The 16011-nt window shown below is 41.4% G+C and overlaps 1 protein-coding gene across 13 annotated transcripts in view; it reads right to left on the bottom strand.

Moving 5' to 3' along the window:
* Positions 1-365: 365 nt before the first annotated feature.
* The window catches only part of LOC125235499 (ankyrin repeat domain-containing protein 17-like), a 49819-nt gene continuing 34173 nt past the window's right edge, over positions 366-16011 (bottom strand). For 9 of the 13 annotated variants that reach the window (XM_048142122.1, XM_048142106.1, XM_048142137.1 and 6 more), the window contains 15 exons: positions 12144-12276; positions 11874-11974; positions 11295-11523; positions 10622-10768; positions 9473-9589; positions 8262-8416; positions 6882-7043; positions 5648-5770; positions 5088-5237; positions 4439-4595; positions 3905-4016; positions 2467-2665; positions 1146-1271; positions 855-938; positions 366-419 (listed from right to left, as the gene is read on the bottom strand). In XM_048142122.1, coding sequence (XP_047998079.1) covers positions 935-938; positions 1146-1271; positions 2467-2665; positions 3905-4016; positions 4439-4595; positions 5088-5237; positions 5648-5770; positions 6882-7043; positions 8262-8416; positions 9473-9589; positions 10622-10768; positions 11295-11523; positions 11874-11974; positions 12144-12276 — 1915 coding nt within the window. In that variant the 3' untranslated portion in view covers positions 366-419; positions 855-934. The remainder of the gene's footprint in view (positions 420-854; positions 939-1145; positions 1272-2466; positions 2666-3904; positions 4017-4438; positions 4596-5087; positions 5238-5647; positions 5771-6881; positions 7044-8261; positions 8417-9472; positions 9590-10621; positions 10769-11294; positions 11524-11873; positions 11975-12143; positions 12277-16011) is intronic. The other 4 variants (XM_048142099.1, XM_048142081.1, XM_048142087.1 and 1 more) reach the window with 4 other exon arrangements.

Here is a 16011-nt window from a genome sequence, read left to right on the forward strand (position 1 = left end):
GTTTCTCGCATTCAGACGCTGCTTAACGGCCCAGCCACGACATCGGCCATACGTGCGAATGAAAAGTCCCATCGCCGTGTCTCGCTCCAATGTATGGCCGCCGCTCACCGCTGTCGCGCTTAGACCAATGTCGAGGCCGGGCCGTAAATCATCTGTCAAGATGTACTAGGCCTTATGATGATGATGAGTGTACACAAACAAACACAGGTTCAACAATAAGAAGAGTATGCTCACGAGATTGTGGTTGACATTGGTGTTGCGAGTGCGGGAGTGTACCTGCGGCGGGGCGTGCGGCGCGTCGGCGTGCGCGTCGCCGGCGCCCCACATGCCGCCGCCGGCCGCGCCGGCCGACAGGTCCTTGAACAGCGAGTACTCCGCGCCCGCGCCGCGCCGCCGCTAGTGCCGCTGCCGCAGCTCGACTGCAAACAAGACTATTCTTAAACATACCTCAATACGTACTGTAACCTAGCCGTACCTTTTATGAGGACCACGAACACGATTTTACCTCATAGCCCTGAGTCCTAAGATAAAGTTTTAAAGGTGATATTTGGATGACAAGATTATGACGTCGCTAGTCCGGGCTCATTTGGTGAACCACATAAATACCTAATGAGCCACAGGTGAAGAATAACTGCTATAATTATGTTACACTCTGTGTATGTTATAAAAAAAGAAAAAACAATTTTACTTTTTTTTGAGATCTTCAAAGACATCCAAAATATATTGCTGTACGAAGCGTACCTAAACTATATGTGAACCGTTTAAGACGGGGGAGAGGTTAAAACTATTATTAAATAAAAATAGCTACGTACTTTGGGTGTGTTCCCATATCTATTATCTTAATAAGTTATTACCTGTGGCGTCGTATTAATGTGCAGTGCTGAATTCAGGTTGGCAGTGTTTTCTTCGCTCCACTGGCTTGGAGCTTCTGGGCTTAGCTGTAAAATGAAAGATATATGTTAGACCTTCGATTATCTTTAAACTACCAACCAAACAGAGTATTCAAATTCCAAGAATTCAATAGATTTTTTGAGCAGACAGCAGGCCCGTCAAAATCGACAAGTCGAAGCGAGAAATTAACTTACACAGATTATAGTGGGTGACTACAATTGTTATGACCAAATCAGTCGAAAAACAATGTTTACCTGCGGCACGTCGGGCACTCGCTTGTCCTCGTCGGGGCGAGCGGGCGGCGAGTCGCGCGCGCGCAGCGGCGACGCTGCCGGCGGCGGCGCGGCCGCGGCGTGCGCACCGGCGGGCGGCGTGCTCGTCTGTAGCAGAAACATTACCTGTATTTCACATTTACATTCTAAACTACACGCGTACATTTATTACATACATACATAGCGCCCCTCCACGTCATAGATGGCCAGTATACCATCTCTAGCACAGTTTGGAATCTATATAATTATGTGAGTGTGTTTAGTGAAACATTCCACTTTGTCGATTGCTATAAAGTCGCCTGCACGGCCGTCCCTATCGCACTATTAGTAAGTGCGATAGGCACTCACTAATAGTGCGATGGTAGTTTATTCACATAAAGGTACAAAGCGCAGAATATATAAAAGTACAGGTATAGAAGGCTCACTCTCAACAACCTGTCAGCGGACTGCATGCGACGTTGAGTTCTATTGCGCAGTGTGAAGGTTGTCAAACTTTATGGGCCGCGAACTCGCGGCCGTCGAAATGTATGGAAGAAACGCGGAGTGAGCCGCCCCTGATACAAGCAAATCTCATCTCTATAGTAAGCGACAAAGTGGGACGTTTTACTAAACAATATACCATATCTAGTGCGATTTCAAGTATTTACTCACAAGCGATAGCGCAAGATGTGCTAAACAGTCTAATGTGTAGGAAAGTGTCGACTTCACCGCCATCTTGTCATTCAGCCGAAGAGAGCAGAGAAGTGGGTAGAGAAATGGGCAGGACGAGTGTGTGAACTCGATACTTCTCATGCCACTGTCATTGCCACTCGCGCTGCCCGGCGCTCCCCTAAATGGCGGTTTTTTGTGCGGAAGTGCGTGTGTGTTTACATTCTGCTCCGTAGCTCAGTATTCGTCTAGCGTCTGGAGAAGATAATTAAGCAAACTTACAGAGTTCGATCTACATGTTGCGATGGATAGATATCATCCACCACCTACTTACCCATCTACACCGTTTCCGACGAACTTTATTTTTTTGTACTCGATATCTTTCTCTCTCTCTCTCTCTCTCTCTCTCTCTCTCTCTCTCTCATAATTTCGAATCGCAAATAGACACAGTGCGGCCGCTGTAATTACTTCCACGTCCGCCGTTGCTGAAACTTTGAAGCGAAGTGAGCGATAGGGCAGTATGTTGTTCTTGATCCACACACGCTGTTCTTGATCCTGCTGCAGCAGTATTTAGGGAATTATTGCCGGCAGCGCGAGGGGCAGCGGCAGGGACTGAATGTAAATGAGGTATAAGTGGTGACTGTAGGATATGTACCTGTGGCTTAGGGCGCGCTTTAGGCTCGGGTGTAGGCATCGGCGGCGCGGCGCGGGCGCGGGCGGCGCGGTCAGCTTGGCCGCGAACGTGTTCCGCGTGCCCACGATGGCGCCCGTGTACGACAGCGATGACTTCACCGGCGTCGCGGTGGCGGTCGCCGTTGCCGCGGGTGTGGCGCGCTTCTCGACTATAGACGCTGCTGTTCAAAATATTAAACCAATTTAATATACATAGCATGAACGTCGGCATGTTTGAGCTTGGATTTTCCAACTATCAAACGAAAAGACAGCCATTTGAAAATCACTTCGACCGGCAACCGGATATGAGCATTATATCATATTAAAAAATATTTGCCGAAATCACTTTAACTTGAACTTATTTACCCCCAGCGGACTTTCACGCGAACCATCACGTTTCCAAAAAGGCGTGGTCCATTTGAGACTGTAGACACAGATTACTAATAAGTTACTAACATACCATCAGATCCTTCACTTCCCCGCAAAACGACAAATAACTACGCTTTATTTACCTAAAATTTCTAGCGGTCAAGCGAAAAGCAAGCTTAACGTCTTAACTACACAGGCGGGCGTGAGGCGCTCCTCGGTCACTTGTGCGTTTGAACTCACGCCGAACGGGCAGGTACTTAAGGCTGCTTTAAAAAAAAACGTCAAAATAATGTAAAATTGATAGTTTTAATCGATGAAATACTACACTTTCCGTTATCCAATAGATTTATTTAATTGAAGTTCCAGTTAGAGCATCTTATTATCTTGATTTTTATAAGACTGGATTTTTGAAAACTAACTCACTAAATTAATTATGAATTTTTCTCTAATGCACGTTTAGAAAAACGCACGTATAGAGCTGAATCAGTCGATCTTATTTGTAAAATTTGGACAATTTTGAATATTAAAACGGGTAAATTTATAATTCGTATATCCTGTACCACAATCATTTCAGACTAGATTTTTATTTTAAGTTTTTGAAAAAGAGTAAACTAGCCTAAGGCGAATTCAATTTTTTTCAGAAATTACCTAAAATTAAGTGACAATTTCTTTGAAAATCTACATCACATCGAAGTAAGTTTTGTACTAAATTAATCTGCAACGTTTACTTAAATTGCTGTTATGCCTTAGTGATTATAAATTGCTATTATTGATTTTTGCCAATTTTTTGAAAACGAGCCTTCACCGGTACAATTATTACCAGTTTTGGACATTTTCTCATATTTTGTTAGACCAAGTAGAAAAAGTCCTATAATGTGATATATATTTATAAACTACTCGTAAAGCCCTTTAATTTGATACCACACACGGTATGATCGAGCGCTCGGTTGCGATTTCACTATTTTTAACACGAAAGCCCTCTTATCACGCGGCCTTGAGCGAGTGACAGAGGCCTGCTGGATATGAGTCATATATTGAGTGAATGTAGTTACCGTGCGTAGTGAGCCGGAGGGCCTGTGCGCGGGGCGTGGGGGTGGCGTGCTGCTTGGAGGGCGCGCGCGCGGTCGGCGTGGCGCGTGCGGCGGGCACCGCGCTCGGCTGCTGCTGCAATACATTACACTTATCAGTACTATTCAACTATTCAGGATCGATATGTCCTGCACTCGTACTTTACTTGCATAAATAAATATAAGATAGAGTCATATAAAGCTAAGTCGACAGCGATTTTTATAGTCCAGGTTAGATGCGAACTAAACGTCAAATTGAATGGTAGTATGATGCTGTCCGCTTAGCTTTGTATAACTTTGTGATGACACACTTACTGTATAGATAATCAACAGTATGTCTAATGTCTTTTTTACTATTTCACGCACCAAGGTGACTTTGACCTCCAGTTGACGTTGTAGGTTGCATGCATAATACGATCGTGACGAAAGTATCTTTTATAGAATGTGAAGTTAGCATCCATTCACACGCCATAATTATGACGTTAACTCAAGGTATACAGTTTATAATGGCTAGGTCACCTTGGGCGGCGCCTGTTTGGGCTGCTTGGGCTGCAGCGGCGGCGGCTGCGGCGCGGGCAGCTTGGCGCGCGGCAGCAGCGCCGCGATGTCGGCCTCGGGGTCGCGGATCATCGCCGCGATCAGGCTCGCCGCCTGCTTCGTCGCTTCCGCTGAACCCCTGTCATAAACATATTCGTTAGCGGGAAGCCTTTGTTTCTAAATCTTAATGTTTAAAACCTGGCAGGTAAGCATGGACGCACGATAAATGATATAACATCAGGTCGTCTGATGTTATATCGTTTAATACGCAACAATGCTTGCCTGCCTGGAGACGATAAATATGTTACATTTTCAGTCAGAAAACCTAAATATCGAGATTATTTTTTCAGTAGGGCGCTCTTGTATTTGTGCCAATTAAGTAGCACTATTATCACTACTATAATTTACTCCCAACTCTGGCTCCTATATCTGACTCCCAACAGGCTCTAATCTCACTCAAATAAGTGGTAATAATAGTAAGACATGCATATTGGACGGGCATATTTTGAACTTCATTAGGAACTAAGTCTTTAAGAGTTATAATAGAATACATGGCTTTAATGTATGCTCTAGCAGCATAACATCAATTTTACAAGCATGAGATCGGGCGGGACAGTCAGTGTAAACGTACTTGATGGTGATGATGCGCTCGCCCTGGCCCTTGCCCTGTTTGTCGACCTCGATGTGCGCGCCGGTGGCGGCGCGGATGGCGTTGATGTTGCTGCCGGCGCGGCCAATCACTCGCGAGATGGCGTGGGCGCCCACCGATACTTTCTTGCATCTATGGAAGACACCTTCATGTCATTACTAACGCTTAATACAGTGTAAGTTCTATGCAAGCAAAACCAAATATTGCAATAGGGGTCAGTAATGGTGGTTATTATAACTTTTCGCTTTCCGAAGACAGCAAATCAGGTTGATGGTAGCACCTTCGTGAAAGTGCACGTGACAGCTACTAGCAGTATTTTTTGATTAAAAAATGTCATCATCATCATTATCAGCCTATCCTCGTCCACTGCTGGACATAGGCCTCTCCCAATGCACGCCACTGCTCCCGAATCTTCGATTAAAAAATGTATTTGGTTAAATCTAAATATCAAGCTGAAGGTCTGGGCTGACCAAGATTAAAGATACTGCCACATCACAATGATATCATATGATGAGCTTATCTGTCAAACGTGACGAACTTACCCAGGCTCGACGGTAGAGATAGTCTGCACGCTAGATTTGCGCACGACCTCTTTCCACCCTTCCTCTCGCCGGCCGCCGACGCACCCGCCTTTTGGCGACGTACTCTTGCCTTCCAACTCCCATCTACAACATCAAAGCATCATATTAGTTACAGTCAAAATTTGAAACTAAAATTAATATGTAACTTGGACGTAGTTGGTGAATATCAATGCACATTTCACTTTAACATGAAATAGACTAGGTCTTTTTGATAAATATGTTTAGAAGAGTGTAGCTGTAAGCAATTTCCATGACTGGGACGCTAAGCTGAGCTGTTTTACTGCAATCTCAAATAATCTGCAGTTTCTATAGATGACCGCCGTCTATATATTTGAGATTTTTACGCTGTTTGTGAAAGGTGGGTGATGGTCATAAAGCATTACTGAGAGTTACAGGTGCAGTACAATGATTTTAATGTGCAACTACGACATGCGAATGTTACATGAACAAGAAACCAGTACTTTTGCGATATCAATGAGGCATCGCCCAAAATGGCCAAACTGTTAATTATTTCGTGATAATGAGCGTAACGATACATATTTCCATAATTTATCTCATTTACTTAAATACTGATTAAATCTATCAGAACACATGCATCAAACCAAAACACTGTTGTAACATGCAAAACACCATATCCGAATAAGATTCGACACATTTTTAAGCACGGGATTAAAAGAGAGACTGTTGATGTTGTGCGCTGGATGATTGCGATGAAAAGTGCGCGGGTATTTAAAAATATTCGTACACACACCGAAGCATTTTGACTTATATTTTAACGATGTGGATCCTTTCATTCGTAGAGTCAGTCAAGCCTCCCAGTTTAAATATTATTGTTGGAATTCATTATATTTAATGCAAGTGTCCGTATCATATACTTGACAGAGTCTACAAATAACAAACTGAAATAAGGCAACACATGTGAATAATGCATAACTTTGTGCTCTGGGGAATTTAAATTTTGTATTCAAAAGACTGAGAGAAGCGGATCAGTTTATTGGTTAATCTTTAGTGAGCAGAAAACGTTTGTCAATACGAATAGAACGAAATGAAAACGAATCATAATAAAATGGTACATAAATGCAAGAGTCCAAGGGAAAATGGATTGGTGTTGCCTTGTTTGAGTTTATTCGTCCACGATTGGCCCGTGTAGTGCTAGTGTGTCGCTAGTGCGCGGCGGCCGCGCATGATAACTTACTGGTGCGTGGCGTGCGTCTTTTTGTTTTTGTCAGTCGGGTCAATGTCCTCTTTCTCGGCCGTGAGCCGCGAGGATTCGAACACTTGACTCTTTCTAGAGCTACTGCCATATTTGTTTACGTTCTGTACTGTTATGCTCTTAGGGATATCCTCTTCGGGTTTTCTGGAAGAATAATATTTATCGTGAAGCCTACTAAAATGTAAAAACACTCTTAATCGATTTTTTAACGATACTAACAACAAGATTCTGAGTTTCTTGATTAATTGTGTTGTTTCTAACTATATAAAATTAATCAAATTAGACACTATTATTCAAAATATAGAACATAAATATTCCACGATTATATTTTAGGCAGATATCGTTATACTGTCTAATAATAAACACACATGTAATATATGGTAAATATTTACGCAAGTACTTCGCGGAAGTTATTGCGTCGAATTTTGCTCTTGAATGTTCTAAGAAAGGACATCGTATTGTTTTTGCTTAACTGAATATATTTGAAGCATTTATAATTCCGCTGAATCGCAACCACTACAAGCATGCAGCATTGTATTACTGGCAAACACCTCAACCAAACCACTTCGTTATTGCTAGAGGGGGTCCTTTTACCCTTCGAGTCCCAGCGACATCATATGATGTCAGTAAAATATAAGAAAATACGTATAAATGCTTGGGGCTCGAAGGGTTTATCAGCAAATTACAGGCGTTCAATCTACCGAAGCCATATACCAGTCTTGCCTACAGATCAACACTCCGGTTAGCTAAGTTATATCAGAATATTGTTATAATTTAATTTATAGCTTAGTATTGGAACAAAACCAGACGCAAGTAGATATACAATGAGCTCAAAAATCTATCAAAATATCAGTATGTAATGTAATGGCGTTAGTAGATAATTCAGAGCTCTTCATCGTATGTTCTACTGGTGTCTGTACAGTCTTCGAGGTTATTGCTATCGTCTATCAGCTGGTTGTCAGTCCAACATCATGACATAAAAACACATGTAAGATACATAATAAGAATTTGAAGTTTTCTCTAAAATTGTCATTGGACTAGCAACCTTCAACTACACGGAGTGAGGACTCGCTTGCGATTCCATTGTGATGTATGTAACCTCAACATTCTGCAATGCAACTAAAATTGCATGCGAGTTCACGCGCCGTCTAAATAAGCCTTAAGACGCCTCTCTTGTATTGAATTGTTCACGTGAAACGAGACCTTTTTTTCTAAGTGTAAGGTGTAGGGCCTGAGTGGATCCCTCTAACCCCTATGCTTCAATTGTTTGACATGCAGGCGGCACGCGCCTTCCCGCTGCACGTCAGCACGTCCAATATGAGCGCGCACTCAGGCCTCACACTAGTTGTAGCATGCACTCACTTGTCCTTCTTCTCGGGCGGCCGCCGCTCGGGCAGCAGCGCGGGCTTGACGGGCGTGGCGGGGGGGCTGGGAGCGACGTTTTCCTTCTCCTGCTTTTTGTCTGGTTTGGGAGTGCTCTCTTTCTCTGGTTTACTCTCTATTTGTTTGGGTTTCGTCTGAAAAATAATGTTCAGTATAGTTTCTGTCGAAAAGCTGCAATTGGGACATTATTACGGTTAAAGATTATTTATTCCCATAAGAATTACAAATTCACTTACATGAGAATATCTTACTACTTAGCTTAATTCTAGTTCAACGCACAGTGCTTAATTAAGTTATTCCTTAAATAACAATTCAATATTTAATATAAAATCGACACATATGTAGGTAATTTTAAAAAGCGACATGCAAACAAGTTTTGTTGTTGTGCAGCGGCTCAGCGCCGAGCGCTCGGCGATAAGGCGCCGGCGTACATTAACGTATCATTGTGATGGATGCGGCATCGGCAGAGTGAGCGTACAAACTTTTAATTTTTTGGTTATTATTCATAATCTTAGTGATAATCAATACATATGGCTCAATGAGGTTTTGAGGTCGGAAACATTACTCAGATGGGCATTTTCAGAATTTGGGTCTGCCCCAATTAGCGTAAGTTGTTAACAAAAAATTAACCCGCTGTCAGTTTTGTGACGACAATTAAGCATAAATTCTGTCTAAAAATTTACTTTTTTCAACATTCTGAATGTAGATTATCGCTTAAAGTTTATGTAATTAACACAAAACAATATTTTTATTGAAATTTCATGCATAATTATCGTCACAAAACTGACAGTGAGTTAATTTTTGTTAACAACTTACGCTGAGTGATAGTCTATAACTCCGTCTTTTTGCACTATTTGTAAGTGCGATAGGGACGCGATAAGGTTTATTACACTAGTGTCACATCTCGGACACTAGCCATCAAATATATGAAAGAAGCGCGTTCCTAACACACATTCTAAGCTCGTGTAGGTGAACGCGTACCATGCTTGTATAAGTGAGATATGACAGGTCGACTGTTCGCGTTTTTGACAGGCGATAACTGTGAGGTAACCGAGAGGGGGTGGGCGGCACTTTCAGCAGGGAGCGGGAGTGGCCATACTGTACGATAGTACTCTTTATTATACTGTGCTGTGTTTATATGTCTCAGGACGGCTACAGGGTAAAGATGTACTAAATGATGTAACGCTCACTTTGTCCGGTTGTTTGGCGGGCGGGGCGGGCGGGGGCGCTTTCTCGTCTTTCCTCTTCTTCTTGCTCTTGGCGCTCGGGGCCGGCGGCGCCTTCACGTCCGAGGAGGAGCATGAGCCCTGCACACAATCATACTTGCTATAAGCCTGCTTCATTGATACACATAGATAAAAAAAAAATGTCTGGGCGAACGAGCTTCGCTCGGTTCTATTTTATTATATCACGACTTTAGATATATAAAAAAAAACTGTTATAAATAAAAAAACTTTATTTTTGGCCGGGATTCGAAACCCGACACCTGCGATGTGCCTGCGAACATTAGACCGACCTCTTACGACTGAGCTACGCCCAGCCGATGCGCGGTTGGCGAAATTAGCGACCATATTTTGCGTTTACTAACGAAAAGAAAAACGCATTAAAACTCGAAAATTCGCGTTTTCCGGGATCTAAGGCTAAGCTAGATCGATTTTTCACCCCCGAAAACCACCACATAACAAATTTCAACGAAATCGTTCGAGCGGTTTCCGAGATCGTCGGTAGGTATATAAATAAATAAATATACAAGAATTGCTCGTTTAAAGGTATTAAAGATTATAGGACATTTCTGTACATACTAACTAAATCCCACGGACAGAATTAAAGCCCTTACAGACAGACTTTCACTTGTATAGAACCAGGGGGCCGATTTTTTAGTCTCACTGTCACTAAAGTACCGGTTGAAAACGGTGAATTGCCTATTATTTTCAGTGACAATTTTCTGAATTCGAACGCCGTGAGACACAAAAATCGGCCCCCAGCACATTTACGTTGCATAATGATAATGTTCGGTTGCCGCTTACTGACACCGTTCCATCCCATTAGACCAATGTGTCTATTAAGAGTCTATTCATTATACGTTACTGTAAGAACCTTGATGAACCATCCTCTGCACTAGAAGGTCCAATGAGTTTTGGCATAAGAGTGGCAAACGCTAAGAAGAATATTGAATATGTATACTGAAATTACTGAAACACATCCAACATGTCACAAAACAGCGCGATATTCATTTGTTTAATAAGAATTTTAAATTTGCAACCCATTTTGCTGGTCATTTTAAATTTGCGATAGTTTTTTACTGCCAAGGTGACAGTGCCAGAGTATAGTGTGTGTACCTGCGAGTTGGCGTCGATGCCGGAGTCGCCCTCTTCCTTGGCCTGCGGCTCGTCGTCGGGCTCGCCGCCCTCGGAGCACTCGCCCAGTGCCTTCTCAGAGTATAACGAGTTCTTGTCGTTCTCTGCTTGGAGCTTGCGCCGTTCCTCCTGTCAATGTTTATTACAATTATTTAATGTGAAAAAGACATTGTTAGAATACATAATGTGGCTGTAGTGAGAAAGGGTACAAGTCTCGCGAGCGCAGGTGAAAAACGGCATAAGTCATATATGTGACATACACCCTTTTTCACCTGCGCTTCGCGAGACTTATATACACGCACTTAAAACATAGCAATAGATTAATAAAGTTCGTAGTCTAAATACGATCATTCCAATTTATGGCACTGGTCCCACCGCGAGCTAGTAAGCTATGAGCTATCGGCTATAAAAACGAACAAAACATAAGCACCCCCGTGCAAATAAAAAAAGAGACATGGCGATTTTGATAGCTCACCACTGGGCGAGTAACTATAAACATCGCCGTGTCTCTATTTACACGGGAGTGATTATCTTTAGCTTACTAGCTCGCGGTGGGACCAGTGCCTATACATTTTGATCGCTTCGCGCCCTCGTGCTTCCACTTCGCGGGCTCAAATCTACATTGATAAATATAGTGAACTGATATTAGACTGACCATGATGGTGACCTTCTTCTCCATCTTCTTCTTCTTCTTGCGCTCCCGGCGGCGAGCGGCGGCCTGGCGGCGCGACTCCTCGCGACAGCGCTCGGCGTCCAGCTCCTCCAGCAGGATGGTGGCGTTCTGGTTGGCGCGCGCCGCCTGCGTCTCCTTCGCCGCGCGGATCGCGCGCACGCACTCCTGGCACTTATCTAGCAGCTCCTTGTCCGATATTGTGCAGATGTACCTGCGCAATAAATATGACACCGGTTAAGGTTACAATTTCGTATACATATAAGGTTTTGAAAGAAACCTAGTTCTTATAAGAGTTATTTAAGTTTTATATGACGTGACAAGCATGTTTTTTATCGTGGAATAACCAATTCTAAAATGGCATTTCATAAAATGATCTAAATCTGTAGCGTTGACTTTATCACTCATCCCATCACCCATCATTGACTAGTTGACTACCAGCGCGGATTACTAGATTAAATCGTAGTAATAACTGGATTTTCAGTTATAAGCGAATGATCCCGCCTGGCAGGTGTCTGACAAGTAAGGTGTTAAATTCGTTAGTTTAAAATCAGTTAAACTTACCTCGTCATTTCCTGGTCAGAGGGGAATTGCGTGACGACACCGACCATCCACTTGACCACCTTAGTGTGGCCCTTTCGGAAGGCGGCCATCAGGCACGATACCTACAAGAAAAAAAAACAATGAATAAAATTATTGTGAACGGTTTCAGACAACCAAATATTAGTAAGTGAAATACTTCCTAACTGGACCAAACATTAGAATTTACGAAATATGTTTGGACTACTTTATTCCATAGTTTAATGGGTTGTTTTACTTTAGAAGGTGTATTACCTTTCTATTGTCCTGTGAGTCGATGTCCGCGCCGGCCGCGTACAGCATCTCGACGACGGCGAGGTGACCGCCGTTGGCGGCCAGCCAGAGGGGGGAGTTGCCTTTCTTGTTTTTCACTTCCACCGCCGCTCGCCTATGAATTAAAAGTCGCTTATAAGTTTGACTGTTATAAGCAGCGATTGTTAATATACCTAGATGTCTAAAGAGCTCTCAAAAATGACCCCACGAATATTGTGCCACGGTGGGCGGGGCCTAAAAATTGTGCCACGGAGCTTGTCAGTGCGCTAATGGCGGCCAGTCGGAACAGTCGTAGTACGGCATATTTAGAATATATGTTTACAAAAAGAATATGCCTTACTGTTTTGTAATATAATGTGCTAGTCGTTCCAACAAATACGGAGAAAAATATGGGATTAAGTTTCATGTGTAATTTGGCGAGGATCATAATTATTTCGATTTATTTTGTACGAGCTACTTTTGTATGGGGATGATGTTATGCAATATTTTTAATAGCCATTTTAAAAACTTTCATTTTTGTATAATTTTATTAATATCGCGCGACCATGTTTGCCTGCCTGCTGTGCGGCCGACATAGGCCAGTAAACTTGTTTAAACACACGTACGTGTCAGTGGCATAGGAGTTCGATTATTTTGATCACAGACCTTGTGTCACCGGCATAGTGGTTTAAATGGCCAATCTGAACACATTCGTGGACACGTATGGTATAGCATACGCGTAGTCATTTGTTTCCTTTGGTCTATGACAGATAACGTCACTAAGCGTCCCTAAACGTGTTAATTTAGAAAGTTGTAGAATAGAAATAGACGTGACGTCCGGTGTCAGTACGGCGTATTATGATCTTGGAACCACTTTTCGGCTGGCATTTTGTTTGAAAGTAGTGTTCTATGTTATTATCTTTCGGTGGCGACATCTAAGTAATTAGATATTCAAGGGCCGGTTTTTTAGTCGCCAGATAAATATATTTACCAGATAAAGTTATCACTATCCTTTTTATCACACGTATAAATTACAGTGACAGCTGACATTTATCTGACAGATATTATTTATATGGCGATTGAAAAACCTGACCAGCCCTGAAAAGGTAAAATTTATGAAATGAAAGCCTACGTTTAACACCTGTTAAGAGGATACGATACCGAAGCACGAATTCAAATTTGAGATTTTTAGGTCTTTATCGCCGTCGCGCTGACGGGGGCGGCACCCACAGAGAGGCCCTGTGTGCGTGCGCGTGGCGCACGCACACACCCGCGTCCACCGCCGGCACAAGTACTTACTCGCGCTCAAGCGCTCTCTTTAATTGTCTAGTTTCGGACTTCTGATGCAAAATGTTTTGGACTCCGTGAAGATATTAAGTGTACTGATTTGACTAAAATGCAAATTTGTAATGTTTTAAGGAATAGTAGAAACAATTCCTTATCTTATACATAATTGTGATTATCTTAAAAGATGATTTCTTTTAAGAGTCACATTGTTAGCGAAATAAAGTTATTCGGTATGTAAAACTAAAAAGCTAAAACCTTTTGGATTTCAAAGAGAAGCCATATTATAGGAGTAGGTACGTACAATCAACCAATTAATCTGAATCCTAGGTCATTGGCCAATCTAGACCCTTTCACAGTAAAAGTAAAACTGACTTCTGTAGCAAATAAATGACGGTGTCAATACGACAGGGTTCTAGAGTGGCCTAGGATTCTACATAATTGGTTGACAGTATCTACCTACCAAAAATGTATGTGAATCTTATTCTTTTTTTTTGCACATGTTTGACAGAAGTAACAGCGTAGGAAAATTTAACTAGGTAACAATTTGGTACCTATTATATTACCAGACACCGGATTATGTTCCAAGGTAATTAGAACTTTTTAGCAGAATTCTAACAAAAAATCTGCCAAACAAAATCTTATTGCATATGAAGCATAAGGACCTTTTTCAGATGGAAAGCTACATATGCATCTTATATTTCTAATTTTCTAGGGTTGTGTATACATATTACCTACCTAGCATTAGAAATACAAGGCTTAGCACAGAACAAGACCAACCATAAAAATGCTTAACTAATTTGCCAGCTAAATTTAAACCTAGGTATCGGTACTTAAACGTACAGATACTTTTGATATTTTTATTATTTAAAACTTATTTATACTTACATATCAGCATTTCTGTTACCATAGAATTAAAACGTATATAACACTCATTTCATCTACCAACTAAGGATATCTGTAATCTACATACAAATAAGGCCCGGTTAAAAGTCTCGAAATGTTATGTACATTTTATAATTAGATAAGTGTAAATGGGTCAAAAAATTGGGTCCATGTGCAATTGTGCATTAAGTAGGTGCACTTTTCCCAAATTGCTGCATGAATGAAATAAGGCCCATCAGTAACTTAACAAAAAATAAGGTATTTCTTACATACCGAATTAAGCGTAATTGTGTCGCTTAACTTCAAACCTGGATAAATCCATTCTGCTACAAGGTTAATATATATTTTTAATATATTCAATCTTAAAGCAGAATGGATTTAAGTACCCAAGTTTGAAACTAAGCGACACAATTGATAGTATGTATCTAGGAGATATTTTCTTTACAAAATCGTATTATTCAAGAGCGCTATGATAAACGCACGTCGAAATAAAGTAAAATTGACAATATTTACCGATGAGATTTTGCTCTGTGTGTAATGGTAAACATTAATAATATGAAAAGTAATTGTTTCAGTCAGAGCATCTTCACTCGTCAATTTCGTCTTACTCTTTAGTTGTGAAACATGGGTGACAAAGGACGGTCGCCAGAAGGAAAAGAATAAAAATATATGGATACCTATATATATTATAATATTTTCAGTACAGATGGTGTTTTTTTACGCACTAGTGCGAGAAGTGGTTCATTATATGGCAGGTCGAAACTTCGGAGGCTCATCTGTACTGAAAAAGTCGTACGATACACGTGCGAAAAGGAAATTCGTAACTCGTGTCGATTTAAAACACTCCCTTCGGTCGTGTTTTAATTTATCGCCACTCGTTTCGAACTTCCTTTTTTACGCACTTGTATCGTAATGTACTATTATCCCGTAGGACAGCAGGTTACTTCAAAGTACTTTAATTAACTACCTAATTTTAATGTTGTCTTCGATTCCCGTCGTCGTTCGTCGTTCGTCGAATCCCGGTAAGGGTATTTATTTGTGTAATGAGCACAGATATTTGTTCCTGAGTCATGGATGTTTTCTATGTATATAAGTATGTATTTATCTATTTAAGTATTGTTTTGTATTTATCTATGGGATATGGGTTAAATTGTGGCGTAGGCGAGAGGCTGGCAACCTGTCACTGCAATGTCACAGTTTCGTTTTCTTTCAACCCCTTATTTGCCAAGAGTGGCACTGAAGCTTTAGTAGTTTCATGTGTTCTGCCTACCCCTTTATGGGATACAGGCGTGATTGTATGTATGTATGTTATCTATTTAAGTATGTATTATTTATTTATTTATTAGTAAAAACATGTTTACATGACATTACAGTAAAACCAATGCGTCACGAAACTTAGATAACAAAAAAGAAAAAAAACAGTAAGTAAGAAAAAAAAAAACAAACAATAAAGTTTAAAACTAAACAATGCATGCGTTGCATCGTTTGCCCCGGTGTAGGCTTCGGCAAGTTGCCCCGGAATCGCCGAAAAACCACACCTTTCGGCCAGAAGTCTGCGCTCGCGATGGTGTCCTGCGTTATATCGTCGCCTAGCACCCATAGTACAAGCTTTGCTTAGTTTGGGGCTAAGTTGATCTGTGTAAGGTGTCCCCAATATTTATATAATTATTTAATTACTTACCATAATCATAATGTAATAAAA

This window comes from Leguminivora glycinivorella, chromosome 2, assembly GCF_023078275.1.
Source record: "Leguminivora glycinivorella isolate SPB_JAAS2020 chromosome 2, LegGlyc_1.1, whole genome shotgun sequence".
NCBI lineage: Eukaryota > Metazoa > Arthropoda > Insecta > Lepidoptera > Tortricidae > Leguminivora > Leguminivora glycinivorella.